Source organism: Pinus tabuliformis, chromosome 2_2, assembly GCF_031772625.1.
Source record: "Pinus tabuliformis cultivar Carrire ecotype Pingquan chromosome 2_2, CPIR1, whole genome shotgun sequence".
NCBI classification, from domain to species: domain Eukaryota; kingdom Viridiplantae; phylum Streptophyta; class Pinopsida; order Pinales; family Pinaceae; genus Pinus; species Pinus tabuliformis.
In genome coordinates this window covers 860,458,873-860,483,362 of record NC_142300.1, presented here as the reverse complement: position 1 = coordinate 860,483,362, position 24,490 = coordinate 860,458,873, and the positions used below count along the sequence as shown (strand labels likewise).

The 24,490-nt window shown below is 40.5% G+C and overlaps 1 protein-coding gene across 1 annotated transcript in view; it reads right to left on the bottom strand.

Moving 5' to 3' along the window:
* Positions 1–24,490, bottom strand: part of PFI (tubulin folding cofactor E / Pfifferling (PFI)) — a 307,411-nt gene that overhangs the window by 150,273 nt on the left and 132,648 nt on the right. Inside the window, exon 3 of the mRNA XM_089405409.1 lies at positions 23,255–23,301. Within this exon, the coding sequence (XP_089261535.1) occupies positions 23,255–23,301 (47 nt within the window). The remainder of the gene's footprint in view (positions 1–23,254; positions 23,302–24,490) is intronic.

Here is a 24,490-nt window from a genome sequence, read left to right as displayed (position 1 = left end):
ATAAGGAAGCAACATCATCAAGAAGGCATCAAGTTGAAGATATCATTTTCAAAACAAGCATCTTCACTTGACAAGTATCTTTATATTTATGTCTGAATCTACTATCAAAATGACTTCATTCTGCAAGGAAAGCAACAAAGTAATTGGGTCATCAAATTTCCTTGTATGGAAGAAGAGGATAGATTTGATCCTCATAGAGAATGAATTTTTTGGACATGTTAAGGGTTCAATCTCCAAACCATCACAAGGGGAAGCTCAAGCACTATCAAAGTAAATGAAAGGGGAAATAAGGGCTCAAAGAATCCTCAATCAATCAAGGATTCCCTCATCCCTTATGTGGCTAAATTGGAAAAATTGAAAGAAATCTACGATAAGTTCGTAGAATTGTTTTCCATAAGCATTGCAGGAGAAGTTATATCTTTAAGAACCGAGCTATACAAAATGAAGGTATCAAAGGAAGAAGGGATAGCCTCATACCTTATGAGGATGTCACAAATAAGGGACCAACTACAAGAGTTAGGGGAAATAGTGTTCGACAAAGAAATGACCATCGTTGTGCTCAATGCACTACTTGTGAATGGGGCAACATTGTACCAAGCATTTATGGAAAGAAGGAAGCCACCCCATTCAGTGAACTTTGGTCATTATGCAAGATTGAAGAAACTAGGTTGAAAGCAAAGGGCAATGTTCGATCAAATGAACAAGTTCAAGAATATGCGGCCATGGCCAGGAGAAAAGGAAAGTTTGGAAAGTTTGGTTCTCAGAAAAAGAAGAAGATCGATATGTCAAAGATACAATACTATGAGTGTAATGAATATGGGCACTTTAAAAGGAATTGTCCTAAACTTAAGAAGGACAACAAGAAGAGAAAAGAAAGAAATGAAGCCCATGTCACCGAAGAAGTGGAAGAATCTGAAAAGAAGAAGACAAAGAAGGAGGAGGTGAAAGACCTCTACTATGACTAAAATATACTTCAGTTCTTTTCAAGTTTGGAGAAGATAGCAATCATGATGAAAAATATCACAAGCATCAAGATGCATTAGAGTTGAAATAAAGATGGCATTGCCATAGAAGCTTGGAAGGATAGCTGAAGTAGAAGTCTACATGGTTGTAGCAATCATCATGATAGAAAGCAATGTTGCGAACATCCCGATTTTATCTCAAAATCACGATTTTTTGGCCTAGCTGATGTTTGCCGATTTTTATGAATATTTTGATGGTATCTTGATTTTGCCGATGTTTACCAATTTTTACTGATATTTTCCCAATTTTTAGGTTTTTAGGACCCTTGCCGATTTTATCCCGATGTCGATGTTCACAACATTGATAGAAAGAAAGTAGCTCATGGCATCTCCATTGGAAGCATATAAGGCCAATCGAAGTAGCAGTATATATAGTTGGAAGAAAGTCAGCAAGCAATATAGAAGATAAAGAAATCATCATTCATGATCATCATTAGAAAGGAGCATTTGCAGAATAAGGATCATCTAGATCCTCCACTAGAACCTTTATGAGAAGGTTCACCTCTACCTGGAAGGAGCAAGTGTCTCATAGATAGTCTATGGTCCACCCTATGTGGGATCCACTAATAAGGTATGATGATGAAGATGTGCAGCAGGTTGAGTTGGTTGAAGTACTTTCATCTTCAGGCAAGGAAAGGAAGTTGCTAAAAGGAAGTCTAGATGACCAAAAGAAGGAAAAGGTATATATATATATATATATATATATATATATATATTAATTTAATAGATAAAGTCATGTCATTATATAGTTGCAGATAGCATGCTCTATCTCATGAGCATGATCAAAGAAGAAGGATCTCTTCCATTAGAATGATGCATGAAGTCAAGTTAGGATCTCTTCCAACGGCTAAGACCGAATTACAGAAGTCAAGTTAGGGCATCAATTGGCATATTTTGCAAGCCAAGTTTCCAAGAAAGGATCAATCCAAGCGAAGGAGAAAAGAGGAAAAAACACCATCTTTTCCACACGTGCAAGAGCTAGGGTTTCTACAGAATAAGTTGTTGGGGGTCGAAGTTGTTTGAGAAGTTGTTGGGGGTCAAAGTTCCTAGAAAAGTTGTTGGGGATCGCAATTGCTGGAGAAGCTGTTGAGGTCGAAGTTGTTGGAGAAGATGCTAACGTCGAAATTGTTGGAAAGGAACCTCATCAACGAGAAAAGTTGACATGATCTTGCAGGGGTCTTTGACAAGAGTCTTAGGTCCTGGAATTCGTCATTTGAAGTTCTATAAGAAGAGAAGAGTTCTTGCGGATTTCCCTGTCAAGAGGAGAAGTTTTAGCCCTGGCTGACAACCTACATTTTGTGTCTCCTTGTCGTATTGATCTTCATTTTTTTATAGTTGTTTGATGATAGAAAACACCAATAATAATCAAGTGAAAAGAAAAGTTAATCAATTTAAGTAAAATACATCCAAAGCGATTATCAAAGAGAGAAAAATATGTTGATTTTTGGGTAGCATCAGATGTGCTCTAGCTTCGAAATTTTGTGGAGGGGCTAGAACACATGAGATCTACAAGACTCAAAAATCGATTGGAGAAATTCCACCCGGATTGTATCTTATTAAAATAATTAATATTTTTAATGGGGTTCCTAAGTCTAAACTTAGGAAATTAAAATATTAATGGGTACTAATGAAAATATGGGTGTGAAGCTTCTAAGAGACGAGAATCCAGTCTAATTTAATCTTAGAAATTGATTAGAGACTTAATCTCAGTCGTTGATTTCTCAATGGGAAAGGTATAAATGGAGGCTTGGGGTCAGTTGGAGAAGACACACGAAGAGATTGAGGAAATCGATTTTCTGAGGTGAGAAGTTCTCAAGAGGGAAATCGATTGGGGAGATCTTGCAACTGAGGGGCAGTAATAGTTCGAGAATACTGACAAAGAAGTGGAGAGAAGCTTGTGGGGGCAGCGCAGTAGCCAGGAGAGTTGACGCTGGGCCAGTTTGATCCCACACAGCCTTGACGCAGAGCCAGAAGGGCCAGCGCAAAGGGAGAGAGTTGCCTTCCACGCATAGCATCAAAACTACTGGAAACTGCCGGAACAGTCGGGGAAAGCTGACGCAGTGGGCAGAAGAGTTGTTGCAAATCCTCAAAGAGCTCCATGCAAGCCCATGCAATTACGACGAAGGGGAAGCATGGTTGTAGCTGGGGCCAGCAAGTTTTGCTGCAGGATCAAGTGAGGTAAAACTCACTCAAGTTTTCTACCATTGTATTTCTCTGTCATTGGTTTGCCAAGAGGGCAACCAGCATTTGTATTCAGAACTTCTGCTTTAATAATAGAAAACCCTCAGAGTTGCTGCACCGGTTTTCCCAAATTGGGCTTTTCCGGTTTACGTTTAGTCCAAAAATAAGTGTATCCTTTGTGTGTTTGTCTCATTTATTTTTCAGTACTTGATCTATATATTGGTGTAGGTTGCAGTGTATTTGCATTAATATTTTCTGAATATTTCTGAAAATAACTTGTTAAATGAAGAACACAAGTAGGTAATGCAAGTCAGTTTACTGCAGTAGGATTTTTGGCTTATTAGATTTAGAAATTTTCACATGGTATCTTTTCCACCCGGATTGTATTTTATTAAAATAATTTAAAAAATTATGGGGTTCCTAAGTCTAAACTTAGGAAAATTAAAATAATAATGGGTATTAATGAAAATATGGGTGAGAAGCTTCTAAGAGACGAGGATCAAGTCTAATTTGATCTTAGTCGTTGATTAGAGACTTAATCTTGGTCATTGATTTCTCAATAGAAAAAATATAAATGGACGCTTTGGCACAGTTGGAGAAGACACACGAAGAGATTGAGGAAATCGATTTTCTGAGGTAAGAAGTTCTCAGGAGGGAAATCGATTGGGGGGATCTTGCAGCTGAGGGGCAGTGATAGTTTGGGAATACTGACAGAGAGGCGGAGACAAGCTTGTGGAGGCAGCGCAGTAGCCAAGAGAGATGACGTTGGGCCAGTCTGGGCCCACGCAGCCTTGACGCAGAGCTAGAAGGGCCAGCGCAAAGAGAGAGAGTTGCCTTCCACGCAGAGTGTCGAAACAGCTAGAACAGTAGGGGAAAGTTGACAGAGCCTCAAAGAGCTCCACGCAGGCCCACGCAATTCCTGCGAAGAGGCAGCATAGTTGTAGCTAGGGCCAACCAGTTTTGTCGTCGGATCAATCGAAATCTATCGGGTGAAGTAAGGTAAAACTCACTCAGGTTTTCCACCATTGTGTTTCTGTGTCACTGGTTTGTCGGGATGGCAACCAGCATTTGTATTCAGAACTTTTGGTTAATAATAGGGTTTTCAGAGTTGTTGCACCAATTTTCCCGCATTGGGTTTTTCCAAGGACATTTGGTCCAAAAATAAGTGTGTCTTTTGTGTGTTTGTCTCATTTATGTTTCAATACTTGATCTGTATCTTGGTGCAGGCTGCAGTGTATTTACATAAATATTTTCTGAATATTTCTGAAAATAACTTGTTAAATGAAGAACACAAGTAGGTAATGCAAGTCAGTTTACTATAGTAGGATTTCTGGTTTATTAGATTCAAAAATGTTCACAAAATCACCTAATCTAGTTGCCCCTAGATTTCTCAACAGGAACGTGATGATGTGTGCAAGGTGTGGGTGCTTAGGATGTTTGCAAAAGAAACATTTCCAAGGAGTGACAGTAGAGCCAACGGTGTGCTAAACCTAATACATTCTAACATATGTGACTCCTTGTCTTCAAGACAAGGGATGAAGTTTTCATTGGCTTCTAAGACTTTAAGGCTCTTGTGGAGAACTTGATTGGGAGGAACGTAAAGATTCTTCAAACAAATAATGGAGGTGAGTACGTTAAATAGGCCTTCAAGGAGTTTTGTGCGAAGGAGGGCATCAAGAGAGGGTGGAGAACTCCATACAACCTACAGCCCAATGGCGTTATAGAAAGCAAGAACAAGACGAAATTTGGAGCAAAGAAAGTGATGTTATATGACCAAGACATGTGTGGATATCTCTGGGCAGAGGATGTAGTACAACAGTATACACTCATAACAGTGTTCCTCATAGGGCGTTGGGGAAGACAACACCTAAGGAGCCAATTATAGGAAAGAAGCCAAAAGTCGGACACTTCAGGATTTTTGGCAGCATAGCATATTGTCACATTCCAAATGATAAATGCACCAAGTTGGATTCAACTGCAGAGAAGGGATATTTCGTTGGTACAACAAAACATCCAAGGCATACAAGATCTACATTCCAAGTACCATGAAGATTATCGTGACACAAAATGTGAAGTTCCAGCAGGAGACAGCCTTCAAGAGATCTTGTGAGTTGCCAGCAGTTGATCAAACCAGTGTTGAAAATATCGGTATCGGCAAAATATCGGCGAGGGTCCAGAAAATATCTTATCGGCAATATCGGCTAAAATATCGGCAAATATCGGCAAGCATAAAAAATAATTTTTTCAAATTTTTAAATATAGCCGATATTTTGCCGATATTTTCCGATATTTGCCAATATTTTGAAAATATCGCGATATTTTCTCGGCGATATATCGTTTTGCCGAAAATATCGCGATATTTTCGAATATCGCCGATATTATCAACAGTGGATCAAACTGAGCCAGCGAAAGCCCCAAACAGGGATCTTAGGCTCAGGGCCCTAGTATGAGTATAGTGACTAGTACAGGCACAAGTACAGGTGCAGAGGAGAGTTCACAGCAAGTGGAGCAGTAGCAGCAACAGGAAGAGGAGCACAAAGCTCCACCCACCACCAATCGGAGAAAGAACAGAGAGGTGCTTCAGACATTGAGAGATGTGCAAGAGTTAGTGGGAGCTCCTAGATCGTGCAGCAGGGACAAGAGACCGCACGAAAAATATTCGGGGTATAAGGCATTAATGAGCGAGCTCATTGACAGTGAGCCTTTCAATTACCAAGAGACTACACAGTATCAGGTGCATCAGGATGCGATGGCGGAGTACAATTCCATCATGTTGAATGAGTCATGGCAAGTTGTGCCTAGAACATTGGATAGGGCAGTGGTTGCTTCCCGTTTGGAGAAGTATAAGACAAGGTTTGTGGCTAAGGGTTTTGCTCAAAAGGAGGGCATAGACAGCTCTTTTGAACAGAGTCATAGAAGAAGAGGTGTACATTGAACAACCAAAGGGATTTGACATGCATGGGAAGGATACCCATGTATGCAGGTTGAAGAGAGCTCTATACGAACTCAAGCAAGCTCCCAAAGCATGGTATGGTCCAATTGGCAGATACTTGCAGCTGATGGGCTTCGTGATGAGTGAGGTAGACTCGAACCTCTATTATTTGATGGTAGGAGGTGAGCCTCTCATTTTTGTATTATATGTGCATTATCTATTTTTTACAGGGTCACCAAGGCTCATAGAGGACTACAAGAGGGACTTTGCAGCAGCGTTTGAGATGAAGGATTTGCGTCTGATGCATTATTTTCTAGGTTTGGAGGTGTGGCAAATAGATGGAGAGATCTTCCTTGGTCAAGAGAGATATGATATCAAGATCTTGAAGAAATTCAGGATGTTGGACTATAGACCCATGTTCCTATGATTACCAATTGCAAGAAGACGGCTATCACAAGGAAACACGTTGGGCTTGGTTAATCTTATTTGATTTGTCTCTGAAAAAAGATGAAGAACTCGTGTCAATGGGAGCAATTGTAGAAAGAATTGCCTCCATAAAAGATGGAGCAGTTAGAGAGCCCTATTTTAGCTTCAGAGGGAGTTGACCTCTAAGTCCGAGATGATGGACTATCTTTGAAATTATCAAACTAGATAGTTGATATTTTGAAAGACAACAGTGACATAGGGAGCAGCCTGAGTAGGATATGTCTCAGTCTAAGAGGGAACCCCCAGTGAGGGTGACTAGAAAGTATCTATGATCTAGTGTAGTGAGCATAACAGTTTAAGGTTGAGCCAAGATAATATTGCTGAACATGTGTTGGAGTACTAGCATGGTACAATTGGTCATGAATGATTTGAGAAATACAATTGTAGATTTAGTTTGGGCAGAGAGCATTGAAGACAAAGAATTCATCAAGATGTTGCGTCTTGGTCTCCATTATAATTTCTTAGATGAGCATGAAGTAGCCATCTGTTGTGCTCAGTGTGCCAGCGGCTGAGTATATTGGAGCTGGATTGGCAAGTTGAGAAGTAGTGTGACTTCAAAGGTTGCAGGATTATCTTGATCTCAAGTGTTGGTGATGATCATGATGACAGGTCGAAGCACATTGGGATCAAGTACCACTTCATTCGAGACATGGTGTTGAAGGGAGCTATGAAACTCCAGTTCATCTCCACTAATGAGCAAATTGTTGATATTCTTACAAAGCCTCTTTCTAGAGGGCAGTTTGTGAAATTTTTGGGACAAGCTGGGGCTCGTGGAGAATACCTCTATTATTGAAAGGGAGAGCTGATGAGACACCATTATGAATGGACATTCTCCCCGTGTATGATATTCTTCCTCTATCATTATGACCTTGGTTGGAGAAGTTCTCCCTATGTCATTATCACCTTTGTTGGAGAATGGTTTAACAGATTAGATAGCATCATGGACTAGCATTCTTCCTATGTCTTTATGACCTTGGTTGATTAAAGGTCAGGTGGATTGACATTCTTCCTGTGTCACTTTGACCTTGGCTAGAGAATGATCTGGAAGAAGACATTCTCCTTGTCTCACCTTGACCTTGGCTTGAAGAATGGTCTGAAAGAGGATATTCTCCCTGTGTCAGTTTGACCATGGTTGGAGAATAGTCCTAGAGGTCGCTCAGATGAGTAGGAGCCTCCCAGAATCATGCTCGGTTCTCTTTCTAGAGTGAGCTTGTTTATCATTGATGAGGCCTCTGGTGTTTCACCTAGACTATGTCTATACTTGCTTGATGGTGAAATGTGATTATGTTGATGTTGGTGATTATGATATTGATGATGATGCTTATCTTAATCTTGATCCTTCCTTATGAAATTGTCAAGTTGAGAACATCTTGATAGTCATTATGAATACCTTCCTAGTTAAGAGGGAGTGTTGAATTTTTGTAACTACGGTCGGTCTTCATAAATTATATTTTCATCATTTATGTATTTATTAAAGCATGTTCTTCATTCTCAAAAGAAAAATTATATTATTTGTATTTTACAAGTGTTAATTTTGAGTCAACATGTTCTTTGCTTAGGTTAGTTACATTATTTGCCCATTAATCCATTAGCAATCTCATTAATCATGACTATAACTAATGAAAGAACATAAATAATAAACGCTGAAAACAAGCCAAGATAGAAGAACTTAAGAATGTGGCTCAAGCCAGGGAAAAACCCCAAGATGGGGAAACCCTTGATCAATTCTTCTTATTATTATTATCAAATGTTTAGCTTAGAAATAGAGAGAGAGTACACTTAAAGTCAAATTGACTTGCCAATATGTTGAGCAATACTGTTTATTTTGGGTAGCATTGGATGTGCTCTAGCTCCGAAATTTTTTGCAGGGGCTAGAATACATGAGATCTCCAAAACCCAAAAATCGTTTGGAGAAATTCCACTCGAATAAGGAATTATTAAAATAATTAATATTTTTTAGTGGGGTTCTTGTTGAAATTTCTATCTCTGACCCGCTAGAAATTCTTCCAGCACTATCTGGTTTATTTCACCTACTTGTTTAATTTCTTAACAAGTTATTTAACCATATAAATACTGAAAATAAACACAAATGTTGTCTCAACCATCTACAGATCATCAACTAAAAGGATAGAAAAGCACACAAGGGACGTCGTTATTTTTGGACAATCGTCCGGAGAAAAACCCAACTTGGGAAAATTGATGCAGTAGTTCTGAGGATTTTATTATTAAGCAACTTTCTTGAGTACAACTAGGGTGCCAAACTGGCTCACCCAACAGAGAAATCAATCTGACAGTAATACCTCTCTTCAGAACTAGATATTCATCAAGTCTGCTCCACGAAAATCTCTCCAACGCCTCTCTCAGGTTCTACGTAAGCCCTCCTGGCCTCTGCGTCAACCTGGAACCCTCTGTGTCAACGTTTTGATGCTTTGTACTGGCTCCTTGGCCCTCTGCGTCACTCACGCAAGCCCTAGTAGCCTCTGCGCAATCCCTCTAGCCCTCTGCTTGGCTTCTGTTGGCTCTGCGCAGCCTCCTCTACCTCAACGTTGATCCTTCGGCACTATCTCTGCCTCTCTACTATGCACTCACTGCCCCTCGCTGCAACTCTGATCACTGGTTCAATTTCTCTCAGCAAACCCCGCTCCAAAAAATCGAACTGACTAATCAATCTTGGTGTATCTCCAACTAACCCTCAAGCCTCCTCTTATACTTTTTTGTTGAGTCTTCAACGGCCGAGATTAAATCTCTAATCAATGGCTAAGATTAGATTTGGCTTGATCCATGTCATTTAGAACCTTCTCACCCAGTTATATTAATACCCATTAATATTTTTATTTTCCTAAGTTTAGACTTAGGAACCCATTAAAAATATTAATTATTTTAATCTCTCTCTAACCGTGTCGAATTTCCCCAAACCATTTCTGAGTCTCGGAGATCTCACGTGCTTTAGCCTCTCCACCAATTTTCATTGCTAGAGCACATCTGATGCTACCCCAAATCAACAGTTCCTAAGTTTAAACTTAAGAAAATAAAAATATTAATGAATGTTAATAAGAATATGGGTGAGAAACTTCTACATGACGAGGATCAAGTCTGTTTTAATCTTAGTTGTTGATTAGGGACTTAATCTCAGCCATTGATTCATCAACGGGAAAAGTATAAGAGGAGGCTTGAAGGTCAGTTGGAGACACACTTGAGAGATCAGTCAGTTCGATTTTTATGGGGTTTGGTTTGCTCAGAAAATCAGACGAAGTGATCTGCTGCAGTGAGAGGGGCAGTAGCAGAGAGTTGGATCGGAAGGGAGTTCTGAGACAACGAGTACCAATCAGAGAGGCAGCGTATACACCTACGCAGCCCAAGAAGGGGCTCACGAAGAGCTGACGCAGGCCAAGGAGGGTCTTGCAGGGGCAGTGCGAGATAATCGTCAGGAGTTTGAGATTTTGTTGGGAGTTCAATGTTCTGAGCCGGGAGGGCTGAAGTCGAAGCTCCTGTGAGAAAATTGATCCAGCAGAGGAGTGACGCAGTCTCCCAGAGGCAAGACATTGGCCCACACAGAGCAGATTGTGCTGGGATTTTCGCAGTGCTTGTCGGAGTCAGCCATTCAGTGGATCAGTTGTGACTTGGAGAACGAGGTAAACCCTCGTATGTATTTCTTGCTACCAAGATTTCTCTGAAAGGTTAGCCAGTGTGACAGGCAACCTGTTGTACTCAGATTTTTCTTGCTTAATAATCAGACCCTCTATATGTTGCACCGGTTTTCCCGCATTGGGTTTCTCCGGGGACATTTGTCCAAAAATAATGGTGTCCCTTATGCATTTGTCCCATTCTATTTCAATTCATGATCTGTATGAATGCGTAGTCTACAATAGTGTTTTCATCGCTATTTAAATAATTAAATAACTTGGTAAATGTAAAAACAAGTAGGAGATGGTAAACCAGTGATTGCAGTATGATTTATGATGTGTAGATTCAAAAAATTTCACATGGTATCAGAGCATTGTAAATCATAGGAGACTGAAAACACCAACCGAGAGACCCAGAGAATTTGTTGCAAAGTAGTTGTCCCGAGAGACAGCGTCGTTTCAGAGGCAGAGAAGTCATTGCAGGAGTGACGCAAAGCCACAGAAGTTACGCAGAGGCTCACGAAGTGCCTGCTACGTCAGCATTTCAAGCCTGCAGAGGGTGACGCAGACCTAGAAAGGAGCCCACGTAGTGACTACGTCAGCTCTCTAGGCTAGCGCAGAGCCTGAGAGGTTCGAATCAGTCAGTTGTTGAGGCTACAGCCTACAGGAGCAGAGCAGATTCGATCTGAGGAGCTGGTGGGATGTTGTTGCTGTTGGTACAGAACAGTGTGGAGACAGAGCCGAGGTAGAGGGAGTCACTACCTTGACAGATTTCTAGCCAAAGAAATCTAGATCCAGGTTGCAGCAGCAAAGGAGGATTGGAGAGGAGTGATTCGACATTTGGCAGGAGGATTTCCGTGAAGGAAATCAAGACTTAGAGGGAGTCTAGAGGAATTTGTTCCTTAGAAGGTTTCTTGCACCAAAGAAATCCAGATCCGAGTCTTGCTAGATTAGCAGCAGGACAGGAAGAAGAGAACCAGTCCTATTTTTTTAGCAGAGATGGCAATGAATGGGTTGAGGGATCAGGACAGATTGGATGGAGCATCCAATTTTGTCATCTGGAAGGCCAGGATCCTGGAAATCCTAGACAAACATCACATCAAGGACTATGCCTTGAAAGTAGTTGTTGTTCCAATCGACGTTGATCCGTTGAAGAAGTACAAGGAGGCCCAGGCAAAGGCCAAGTGCATGATCCTAGATGGGGTCAAATATCATGTAGTACCACACATTGTTGAGAAGGACATAGCAAGGGAGATGTGGGAGACGTTGACCACCTTGTACCAGGGCACTTCCATCCAGTGGAAGATGCTATTACAAAATCAGCTGAGATAGTACCAGATGCAGAAGGGAGAAGAGATTGATCCCTTCCTCCTCAAGTTGCAAGGGATTAGAGACAAGTTGACTTCCATGGGGTCTACACCAAATCCTGAGTTCATGGTCAGGACTGCCCTAAATGCAATCACCGAGGACTAGGAGACATTTGTCCAAAGTATCTTGGGCAGAGCGACTCTCCCTAGTTGGGAGGAGATGTGGGCAGCTCTTCGACAAGAAGAGATCAGGAGGTTGACCAAGGCAGGGAGTAGCGACAAGGGACCCCAGGTCAAGAAGGAGGAGGAGGAGGATGCAGCTCTCGCATCATCGGGACAGCAAGGGCAGCAAAAGAAAAAAGACATAACCAAGGTCAGATGCTTCAAGTGTGGGGAACTTGGACAGTATGCCACTCAGTGCCCCCGGAAGAAGGGCAAGGAGGAAGCTTCTAAATCAAAGCTTGCTTCAACGAAAGCTGACAGGGAAGGCGAGCATGACAATTGTGCTATGAGTGCTCATGCACCTCTGGAGAAGAGGTGGGGCAACATAGAGTTGTAGTCGAGAGGACTACATACGAGCAGGATCCTTAAGGTGCCTAAACTCTTGGATCACATACGGCTATGGGAGCCCTTAACGACAGTAGAAAAATGACGGGTGTCAGTTGGAGCGAGGTGTGATGGAGCGACAGTGGCAAAGCTAGAGTGCCAAAGTCTGAGGCATCGCAGTGGATGTTGTAGCAATGGGAGAGACACAGAGCAGTTTGCAGCAACTAAGTAGCAGTAGAGAGTCAGCACAGGTTAGCAGCAGAGGTAGCTTCAGCATCACGAAGCATCCATACTGAACAGCATGTCAATGTTTAGGTGAGTTTTCAATTGCTTACTTCTCAACAACTGAGTTGCAGTCCAACAATTAGTAGTGGCAGTGCTATGGGCAACATGATGCAGCATAATGAGAGGGAGTTGTAGTACAGATGTAGCAGTGGCAATGGCAATCATGGGCAGCAGTACAAGAAGCAGCAGTGTAGTGGTGAAGGGCATCAGGCCAAGCATCAACAGCACAAAGGACCGATGCAGTGGATCAATGTAGTACTTATGTTGAGAAGTATTGCTAGAACACATTCCTCGCTAAGAGGGAGTGTTGATTTTGGGTAGCATCGGATGTGCTCTAGCTCCGAAATTTTGTGGAGGGGCTCGAATACATGAGATCTCCAGAACCCAGAAATCGTTTGGAGAAATTCCACCCAGATGAGGAGTTATTAAAATAATTAATATTTTTTAATGGGGTTCCTACATCTAAACTTAGGAAAATAAAAATATTAATGGGTATTAATAAGAATATGCATGAGAAACTTCTAAGTGACAAGGATCAAGTTTGTTTTAATCTTAGCCGTTGATTAGGGGCTTAATCTCGGTCGTTGATTCATCAACAGGAAAAGTATAAGAGGAGGCTTGAGGGTCACTTGGAGACACACTTGAGAGATCAGTCAGTTCGATTTTTCTGGGGCGTGGTTTGCCGAGAGAATCGAACAAGTGATCTGTTGTAGTGAGAGGGGTAGTTGCAGAGAGTTGCATCGGAAGGGAGTTCCGAGAGAACGAGTACCAGTCAGAGAGGCAACAATAGCATCAAAGAGGCAGCGCAGAGGCATACGCAGCCCAGGAAGGGGCTCACACAGAGCTGACGCAGGCCAAGGAGGGTCTTGCAATGGCAGTTCAAGATAATCGTTAGGAGTTCGAGATTTTGTTAGGAGTTCGATGTTTTGAGCAAGGAGGGCTGAAGTCAAAGCTCCTGTGAGCAAATCGATCTAGCAGAGGAGTGACGCAGTCTCCCAAAGGCAAGATGTTGGCCCACACAAAGTATATTGTGCTGGGATTTCGCAGTGCTTGCCGGATACAACCATTCAGTGGATCAGTTGTGACTTGGAGAATGAGGTAAACCCTCGTATGTATTTCTTGCTGCCGAGATTTCTCTGAAAAGTTAGCCGGTGTGAGAGGCAACCTGTTGTACTCAAATTCTACTTGCTTAATAATCAAACCCTCTATATGTTGCGCCGGTTTTCCTGCATTGGGTTTTTTCGGGGACATTTGTCCAAAAATAACGGTGTCCCTTGTGCATTTGTCTCGTTCTATTTCAGTTCATGATCTGTATGAATGTGTAGTCTGCAATAGTGTTTTCATCGCTATTTAAATAGTTAAATAACTTGGATAATGTAAAATCAAATAGGAGATGGTAAATCAGTGATTGTAGTAGGATTTCTGATGTGTAGATTCAGAAAGTTTCACAAATACCACTATCCAGATGTCAAGGAAATAACCCAATCAAGTTTGCACCTTTTGTTCCATGATCTCATCAATGATTCATAATGGATAATAACGAACTTCAAAAGCAGCTTGATCCAGGGTACATATATGCGGCCTTCTTTACTGAAGATGAGGAACCCAAATTAGATTGATCCTGGACTGAATGAAGATCTGGCTAGGGCATACATCTGCCCTAACCTACAGCAGCAAACTTACAATATAAACCTCAAAAACATTCGATCTTCTTAGCAGAGAAAGCGGCTTAGTCCAGGCTAATACCTTAGCCTCTATTCTTCCATTCAATGGGGGTCTGTACCTGCCATACTCCACAGAGGGTCTGCGGCCAACAAGGGTGAGAAGAATATGGTCCAGAACTGTCATAAACACCCATCGATCTAGATCAGATATGCCACCAACAGCCTCAGTCTTTTGTCTGAGATACTTGGCTTGATGTGGAGAAGGGTTTACCACATGAAACTAGCCCAGACATGCCCTAACAACCTACAACCTTCCCAACAGAAGATTCTCGGCCCTATGATGGAAGAGAAAACCCAAAACATAATGCTCCTGCGTCCTCCTTCTCAGCTCGAGTACCTCAGACATGATTTGACCTTTTTGATGTGTAAAGTGAGGTTGAAATAACATCTATATATACCATAGTTTTAAAAAACGGTGACTAGACCGGTCCACCTAATAAACCGAGTTTCAAACCGGAAACGGTCAAATCGGGACTAGTCAGGTCTAAATGAACCCGTTTTTAAAAAAATACATTAAATAATTGTTTTTAATGAAAAAAAACTATTTTTAAGATTTAAAACCATGATTCCAAGCCAATAGAGACAAAATATGCAAAGTTTGCTCATTTATATACCATGTAAAGGTAAATATATCAAAATGGCACCGAGTGCAATACATATCATCGACAAAATACATAAGCAATGAACCTCTAAATGGCCTATAAAGCACAAAAACAATTCTACAACCTATGAGGCCATTGGCCTACTACAAGACTACAAGTCTAGACTCTAGAGTCTACACATGATCAATCATCAAATTCATCACCACTACTAGACACATGATCATCATCATCATCAGCAGGAGGTACATAGACATCATCTGGTTCAAAGTCTGAGGATGCCTCAGCCTCATCTGCAACCTCAGTACCACTGCCACCAATAACAATAGTTGTGGACCTAATGGAAGCACGAGTTGGTCGAGCTACATGATTAGTGCCTTCCATTGGTTGTTTGCCTTTCCTTGATGCAGCTATTGATCCTGGTTCTGATGGCGCCACCAAATCTGCTTCATCCCTCGCTAATTCCATGTCAATATCCAAATCAGCGTCAAACACAGGATCTTCAGTCCCCTCCACCCATTCTGATGTTGGATCAATATCGTCCAACACAATGGGATCTAGATCAAGTGTTTTGTTCATCATTTGGTTTCGCCTTAGTCGAAGGTTGTATTGCATGAAGACAAGATCATTTAACCGTTTTTGTTCCAAACGGTTTCTCTTCTTCGTGTGTATGCGCTCAAAAACAGACCAATTGCGCTCACAACTTGAAGCACTGCAAGTTTGGTTGAGGACTCTAATTGCAAACTTTTGCAATTGAGGACATTGGTCGCCAAATGACTCCCACCAATGTGTTGCAAAGTAAAAAACGTTAATTAGTAACTTAGTTCATTTCAACTCATTTACAAATTACAAGTATTTATAGATAATTTAAATTGTAAATTTGTAAACAATTTAACTTGAAAAGAAAAACAAATTGGAAATTGGAATTGCTTACCTGGCTGATCCACACCTCTTGTCATTTTTGCCAAGTTTTTTCCAAAGGTACCGACTGCCATCCTGAAAAGAGTAAGTTGTTTATGTATTTCCAATTGGTTTGCATGGCTAGGGACCATTCACTCCAAGCAATCAATCAATCTAGCTCTAACCTCCCCATCCTGCAGATGTCCTAGCCGAGCTTTATAATGATACTTCGGGTTCAAAAAATACCCAACTGCATGTATAGGACGATGGAGTTGAGTATCCCATCTATTATCAATGGTCCCCATATACGGCCATATTTAACTAACCTGTCCTTGTAAGCTGCCCGTATCTGCTCCTTTACCTGATCCATAGCCTCACAAATGTAGCCCATGGCCAATTTTTCCCCATCCACCATCCTTAGCATCTTAACAATGGGCTCGGTAATTTTCACAAGCTCTACATACCTTTTCCAAAACTAATTGGCAAACACTTTCTTTTTGGTGTCTTTGCCATCTTGTCTACTAAACCACCGAGATTCAGTCCAATCATCAAAAGAAAACATTTTCTACAGGTTTTTATGTTGAGCATTGAGACATTGCAACGTGAAGAAGTTAGTTGCAAATCTCATAATTGCAGGCCTAACAAGCTCTTTGCCCCCAGTGCTTTTCCTCATTAGGCTCAATACCCATGAGTGGTTGTAAATGTATTTTGTAATGCACTTGGCATGGTCGACAGTGTTTTTTACCCACTCCACTTTGCCTATGTCCTCAAGCATGAGGTCTATGCAATATGCAGCAGTGTTTTACAAAACGGACTCGGATTCGGACTCGGCCGAGGATCGACTCGGACTCGGACTCGGAAACGGCAATGACTCGGCCGGCTCGATTTCAATGACTCGGTCGTTGTAAAAAATACATTAAAATTTTAAATATTTATTTTTTTTACAAAAAAACATAATTTTAAATATTTTAAACATAATTTTAAAGATTTTCATTCAAGTTTCCAAACACACAACATTATAATATACATGGAAGACAACATATGATCAAAGTAGGCTCATGAACCAATCCATTATATCAAAATGGGACGGTGTACCCAATGGCAATAGTAAATACATAGTCAACTGTAGTCTGCAATAGTAAATACATACATAGTCAACTGTAGTCTGTCATAGTTATTTTTACATTGCCCATGTCATCTTTAATACAAAGAACAGGTAACTTCTAAGCATATTTGCTACCATCCTACCTCAATCATCAAATACACTTTGATCTTAATTTTGCTGGAAGACGTAACAGCGACTAAATGAGGAGACTTAATGTGCATCCAATAATTTTTTAGGGTAGAAATTATGCTTGCACGATTAGAAATGCCAATTTGACATTGACGGAGTTTAATTTCTCCAATTCCTTAAGATTCTACAATAGAAACCAAGAAGTCACGTCCTTTCTTGCATATCACTAATCCATGATTAACAAGTGGTTGTATAAATTCAAACACAAGCACTAGTTCAACCTCAAAGCTGAAGTTTCCCATCTCAATAATCCTCTTTTCTTGAGGTCTACCATTCTCTAGCCCATGTGTCAAGGCAGCTTGATGCTTACTGCATAGTTAGTCATGAGTCATGACTGGTATAATGGAATCCTAAGAAGATGTTGCTTTCATCATTGAGATTAAATCATTAAAGTCATGTTTAGCATAAGCATAAATCTCTCTAAACTGCCAAATGTTAAGTGAAAATTGATTTTTTTTGGTAATACGCTGCCCCAGCCGGTTATGAGTGAAACGGCCGAGTCATGATGGGACCCGGCCGGGTTGACCGGGTCAGCTATGACTCGGCCGAGTCATTGGCTGACTCGGCCGAGTCATAGCTGACCCGGTCAACCGAGCCGGGTCATGGGCCGGGTCAAGCTGGGGGCTATTGAAACGGAACGAAACGGCCGTTTCCGTTTCGGTTCGGCCGTTTCGTAAAACAGTGATATGCAGCACATGGAGTCCAAAATATGGTCCTCTATTTGGACTCAAGCATCTCTCCAGCAAGAACATATTTTGAGGCATTATCGATGATGACCTACACAACATTCTACTCCCATAGTTCCTAAATAATGTCATCCAAAAGCTCAAATAGAAGGGTCACATCCTTCACCTTATCAGATGCATCAACTGATCCCAAAAACACGGTTCCTTGAAGGCAAGAAATAAGGAAATTAATGATAGTGTGGTTCTTTCCATCGGTCCAATCCATCTGACATGATAGAACAACCTGTTTTGAGCCATGAACCTCTATACTCAGTCAAATACTCATCAATGGAAAAAATCTCTTTTTGCAAAAGAGCTCCCCTCATGTCATGCATACTAAGGCCTTTGAAGCCCTTTCCTGCAGCTATAACAGTGTCCCATATAGCTTGGTAATAATGTGAGCGAGCAACATCAAATGGGATATCTGCATCATACCACCATCTAGCAATGTATTGATAACAAGTTTCTTTGCATTGATTTTTCCAATGTTGATCCAAAGTGGGTTGACAACTTGGCTGGGAGGAAGTGGGATTAGAAGAGGCAATGTTGGCAGAGGATGAGAAATAACTCTAGATGTTTGTTCTCTTTGTTCCTTTTGATTGTTGGCCAAAAGAAGGATGAACATAGTGGAAGGGATAGAAGAGGAGCCTTGAATCGCATAATCATCATACTCACTGTCTTTCATGGCTCCTAATAATTCCCTCTTCCTTGCAATGTCATCTTGGATGGCCTTCTCCCTAGCCTTATCCTCATGCAACTTTTCAAACTTGGAAAGGTATTATGCCCTAATAGGACCTAACACTTCATTTGGTGCTTCACATGGCTTTACTTGGCCTCTTATCCCAGCCAAGAGTTGTTTCAATCTGAGAATACCCCACCTCCAATAGCTTTATGGCATAATTTGCATATCATTTTTCCACCACTCAAATCACAATGTGTCCACCGACTCCATGCACTGTCCCTGGCGTTTGGAGCCATGTTGGCTTGAAATAATTAAAATTTGCAAAGAAAGTTGCCATTTAAAAAAAATTGCAACTAAGAAACATGGAAAACCAAAGCTAAATTTAGGGGAAAAATGCACATGTAGCCTACAAAATTTGATAGCATAGAACTAGAGATTTGATAGCATAGATGATAGAAGTTTAGAACACATAAAAAATTTAATACATGGACAGCAGTCAAATGAGGAATTTTTCAAGTGAAAATCCTTACCTGGAAATGCAAACTAGCTTCTTTAACCTCCTCTTGAAGATGCCAACTCCACTGACAGCTCCAAACTATCTCCAAAATAGCTCCAACTCCAACTCCAAGCCTCCAAGATGACTACTCCAGCAAAAACTCAACACTCTCCAAGCTCCCAATCAAACTCACAAAAACTCCAAATGAGATGTGTGAGACAAATGAGAGGGACAAGCTCCTTTTAAAGGCTTGGAGAGGGTGTTTTTGGAGGGAAACAACCCTTATTTTCCCTCCAAAACACCCTAGAACCTTTGTAAACCGTGCTGCTTGGGTCCTTCGCGACCTTGGCAGCTAACTGGCCGGTTTAGGACGAAACCAGATAGTTTGACCATAAAGTGGTTGGTTCCATCCTAAATCGGCCAGTTAGGACCGGTTTTTCTAAATTTTGGGCGAAGGGAGGGGTCCAGCCGGGTTTTTCTGTCAGTTTGACCCAGTCTGCTAGTGAACCAGTCGGTTTGACTGATTATCGGTTCAAACCAGCCAGGTTTTAAAAAACTAATATATACTAGTCGTTGGAGTGAAAGAGACGTGACTTTTGGGCCTATCGAGACGACATATAGGTGAGGCTGACCTTGTTAATTTTACATTAGAGAAACATAAATTCAAAATCACACTTCTCCTTGACCAAATTCGATGATCTTTACGCCGATTTTGGTCCTCTCAAAAAGAGGAATTTAATGCCATAATTATCTTCCCCAAAGGATTTGTCTCGGTCGACTAGTGAACCGGTCAGTTTGACTAATTACCGATTCAAACCAACTGGGTTTTAAAACACTGATATATACTAGTCGTTGGAGTGAAAGAGACGTGACTTTTGGGCTTATTGAACCAACATATAGGTGAGGTCGACCTTGTTAATTTTACATTAGAGAAACATAAATTCAAAATCACACTTCTCCTTGACCAAATTCGATGATCTTTACATCGATTTTGGTCCTCTCAAAAAGAGGAATTTAATGCCATAATTATCTTCCCCAAAGGATTTGTCCAAAGTGGAATTTGGCCCTAGTTGCCAATTTTAATAGCATGTGCTTCATGACCTTCTCAAAAAAGAAAATTTGAAATTTGAAATTTTGGTTTATGGCTCCACAAGTAGACCAGGTTGTCCCTCCTCCCTGTCCAGGCAGCTCTGTGAAAATTCTTAATCTTCAAGGAACCCCTACTGCAGCAAATCTGAATCTACTTCACCTACTTGATTTTAATATACATTCATTAAGTTATTCTCTGAATACTGAAGCAAATTACTTCTACAACCTACACTACTTTAATATTTGATTACATGAAAGAAGAAACTGAGCAAAGAACAAGATACATAGGACAGTTATTTTTGGACAAAATAGTCCCCAGAAAAACCCAATGAGGGAAAACCAGTGCAGCAGTTCTGAGGGTTTTCTCTTATTAAGCAGTGATTCTGAATACCACTGTTGGTTGCCCTCCCATCAAACCAGTGACAGAGAAAATACAATGGCGGAAAAACTAAGTGAGTTTTACCTCACTTCACCCAACAGATTCCGGCTGATCCGACAGCAAAACTGGCTAACCCGGCTACTCCTGTGTTGGCCCTGCATAGTCCCTGCGTCAGCTCTGCGTCGACTCTTCTGCCAATTGTGTCAACCTTCCCGGTTGTTCCCCAGCAGTTTTGTCTTTTTGCGTGGGGGCAATTTTTGCTTCTGCACTAGCCCTTCTGGCTCTACATCAGGCTTGTGTGGTCCCAGATTGGCCCAGTGTCAGTCCTCCTTGTTGTTGTGCTACCTCCACTAGCTTCTCTCTGCCTCTCTGTCAGTACTCCCGAACTGTCTCTGCCCCTCTGTTGCAACTAATCACTTAGTTCGAATTCTCAACTTCCTAGCCCCAAAAATCGAACTCCAAATCAATTCATTCTCTCTGTGTGTGTTTCTAAATGAACCCCAAGCCTCTTTCTTATGCTTTTCTCGTTGAGACTTCAACGGCCGAGATTAAGTCTCTAATCAACTGCTAAGATTAAAACTTGATTTGATCAGCTTTCTAGATCATTCTCACCCATATTTTGATTAATACCCATTAATACTTTAATTTTCGTAAGTTTAGACTTAGGAACCCCATTAAAAATATTAATTATTTTAATAAAATACAATCTAGGTGAAATTTCACCAAACGGTTTCTGGGTTCTTTAGAACTCATGCGCCTTAGCCTCTCCACCAATTTTCAAGGCTAGAACACATCTGATGCTATCAAAAACTAAGATCAGCCTTAAAGAGGCACCTTTTCGACCCCGAAAGAGACTATACATAAGGCAGTGTTTTAAAAAAGGCCGAACCTAATTGTAAACGACCGAGTTGACTGAGTCGGACCCATGTCAGGTCAACTTGGTACAAAACCAAACCAAAGGTCGGTCCATTACCGAACCAGCTGAGCCAGTCACTGACTCGGCCAGTTCGGTAACGGACTAGCTAGCTCGGCCGAGCCTGTCTTAACCAGTTCGAGCCAGTTCATAGAAGAAAAGGGAGGGAAAGACGAACTCCAAAATCATTTTTTTTTGGTTTTAGGTTTTTGGCACTCCATCTACCCTCTCCCAAGCCTATAAAAGTTACACAACCCTCTCACATTTCCTCACAGCTATCTCATTGCATTTGTGAGGAGCTTGTGAAGAGTTGGAGTTGGTTTTTGGAGAAGCAGTGCTATTACTTCTACAGTTGCAGTTGGAGATCTTGATGAGGAGGAGGAGCCATGGGTTTCCCAGTCTCACTTTGATTCAGAGTCTGAACTAGATGACGTTGGCTTCTCTAGCAGTAGTGACTAGTGAAATTTTGTTGTAGCGGCCATTTAGAGCCTCCTTGGTTATGTGTTTTTCTTCTGATCTCTATATATTACATGTATTGGACAGTGCACTAGGTGCCATTTTGATAAAATAAATATATTCATGAGCATACATTGATCATATGTTGTCTTCTCTCTCTATTCTAATGCTGAGTTTGGCAACATGAATAAAAACCTTTAAAATTATTTTTTTCCATAAGAAAATGAATATTTAACGTATTTTTTACAAAGAGCAAGTCATTGAAATCAATTAGGCCAGATCGATACCGAGTCGGAGTTGGAGTCGACCCTCGGCCAGTTCAGAGTTGGAGTCGGAGTTTTGAAACTATGATATAAGGTCATTCGACCTTCCTCAATGAGGCAATTAAGATCTGATCAGATTAAGTATATTTCTGTTCCTTTAAAGTGAAGAAGACAAGGAGATGAAGGTCAAACACAGAAGAGGATCTTTCTACTCCCGAATGTAACCAGACATGAAACTATCTTTCTGTGATGCCTTTCTGTGGAGAAGCCTGAATTTCCTGGAAAGGAGAGACTTTGACTGAGCTTTTGTTCAAGCTTTCAAGCAGCTGTTTTGGAGGGTTGACTTGGCTTCTTGGTGGATTGCTGAGGTTGTCATCCTGCTGGTCAGTTTGTCTATGAATTTGATGTCTATCTTGCTGACTTAATTCTATAAGGAAAGGTTGTTGGATTTTCCCCCATGTGAGTTTTCTCAGGGTAAACTCTTGTGTTCTTGTATGACTGTCTCTTTATGATCCTCTAGCATTTTTACTGTTGAAGTTCTCTGTGTAATTGTTCTATGATAAATAATAAATGTAAGAAAATATCAAACTAAGAAATAGCATAAGAAACAATTATCATTTTAGATGACTTTGAAAAATCAACAGATAATAAGATGATTTTATTAATGTCCAATGAAGGACCACAAAAGTAGGTCAACAGGACTGAAGAATACAATCAGTATGAATACAATGTGGGAGTTCAAGCGCAGCTCCTAGAAAATGCTGAAAATAACCTAAAGAACGAAAGAAGCCTACAGTAGTACAGCCTCAAGATAAAACGCATGTATATATAACCATGACAAAGGTACGGTGATAGTGCAGCTACATTACAAGAGAACTTGGGTGCGTTATAAAGGGTAGTACAGCTACATTACATGAGTTGTGTAATCATGATAATTGAGTAGCTTGTACCACTGAACTGTCCTCTAATGTTCTAAAGATGCATTGCATTGTCTCTATTAGAACATTCACTTTCTTATGTAAAGATCATACAAAAATCTCAATTCTAAGAGCTTTAGCAGTACAGTGGTTACCAGACATCAGACCCTTCTCAACTCCTCTTGTTCAAAAATATGAAAGTAAAAAATTAACTTTTGTTTAATTATACCAGATCCCTGAGATTGGCCATAGCTTTTTAAATCCTACCAATAAAAATATATAAGATACACAAAAGAAAAACATATGAGAGCTCAAAGTAATTTTTTGAGAAAACAATAAAAAATAAAATGGACTGTTTTACCCGTGCCTCAAAAAGGCTACTTCTCATTTACCATGATGCCCTACTGACATGACTAGTTCATAAGTCATGCTTACCTGCCAGTCTGGAAGTAAATTCCCTCTAATGTCCAACTCCTCGAGTTCTGTCACATGCCCACAAATAGACATCAGATATGTAGAGGTGTATTACCCTTGCAACGACTTTCATGATGCAGAACAAACTAAGAAAAGAGAACAAATCGTACTTACTCCACAAAGAGTTGCAAAACAGGGGAAACTACCGCATCAGTTTAATTCTAAATTTTACCATATTTCATGAATGATTAGTCCATAATTTGTCCACTACCAGAATTGATATTATTGTGAAAAAGGATTTTGTAAAATGAGAAAGTTATACATTCATAGACTGAAATAATTATCTTTTATCGCATTGACATTAATAGTTGAAAGCATCCCTGAAGAAGCATCAAGGACACGTTCTAACTCTGAAACTGCAAATTTCATTACCACCACATAGAAGCGTCATGATTATAAAGAAGCAAAGAATTTATTCTGGAACCACTGTTTAAAGAGTTACAATTGTGATACAATTATGCACCTATATCTTGTTACTAAATTACTATATTTTATTATAATACATTTGTAATACATTTCCATTGTATCCTACAAAAAGATGATGGTTTTTAAATTTAAATTAGTGTCCACTACAAGCGAAATACAGCCAATGGGATTGCAAAAGAGATCAATAATGTACATTAGGAGTGCCTACACCATCTCCCTTAGAGAGAAGTATTGGAAAGCATACAAGAGAGGTAATAAAGCAAGTTCTAGAAACGAATAATAATCAAGTAAAACAAAGCCCTGACAAATAAAAAAAGAAAAGGAAAAGGAGAGTGCCAAGATAAAAGCCCTATATCAGTAACAGCCAATAAAGTTGTGTCTTGTCTTGTATGGTGTTACCTATTGACCACTACGTGTCAACGACCCATAGCAATACACCCCCTTTTTTCGCAAAAGGGATTGCCCTGATCAATGTGTCCATGCCGTCCAGCTTTCATCATCGCCCTGATTGTCATGTTATAATGTAAACCCATTATGCATGTATATGATGTAAATAATCTCAGCAGATCTGTGTCATGTATGTAATTGCGTAGGTAAACCTATTTTTCTAGTGACGATCTATAGTTTGGGAGGTTTTTTGTCTCACCGATCCATTCTCGGATGGTCGGCAAAGTTTTCCTTCAGTCTTACCTCAAAGAATGTATTTTGTCACCAGGATCTTAGGCGAGTCCTAGTGTTGTAGATTGAGTCTACGTAAAAGTGATTTGGGAA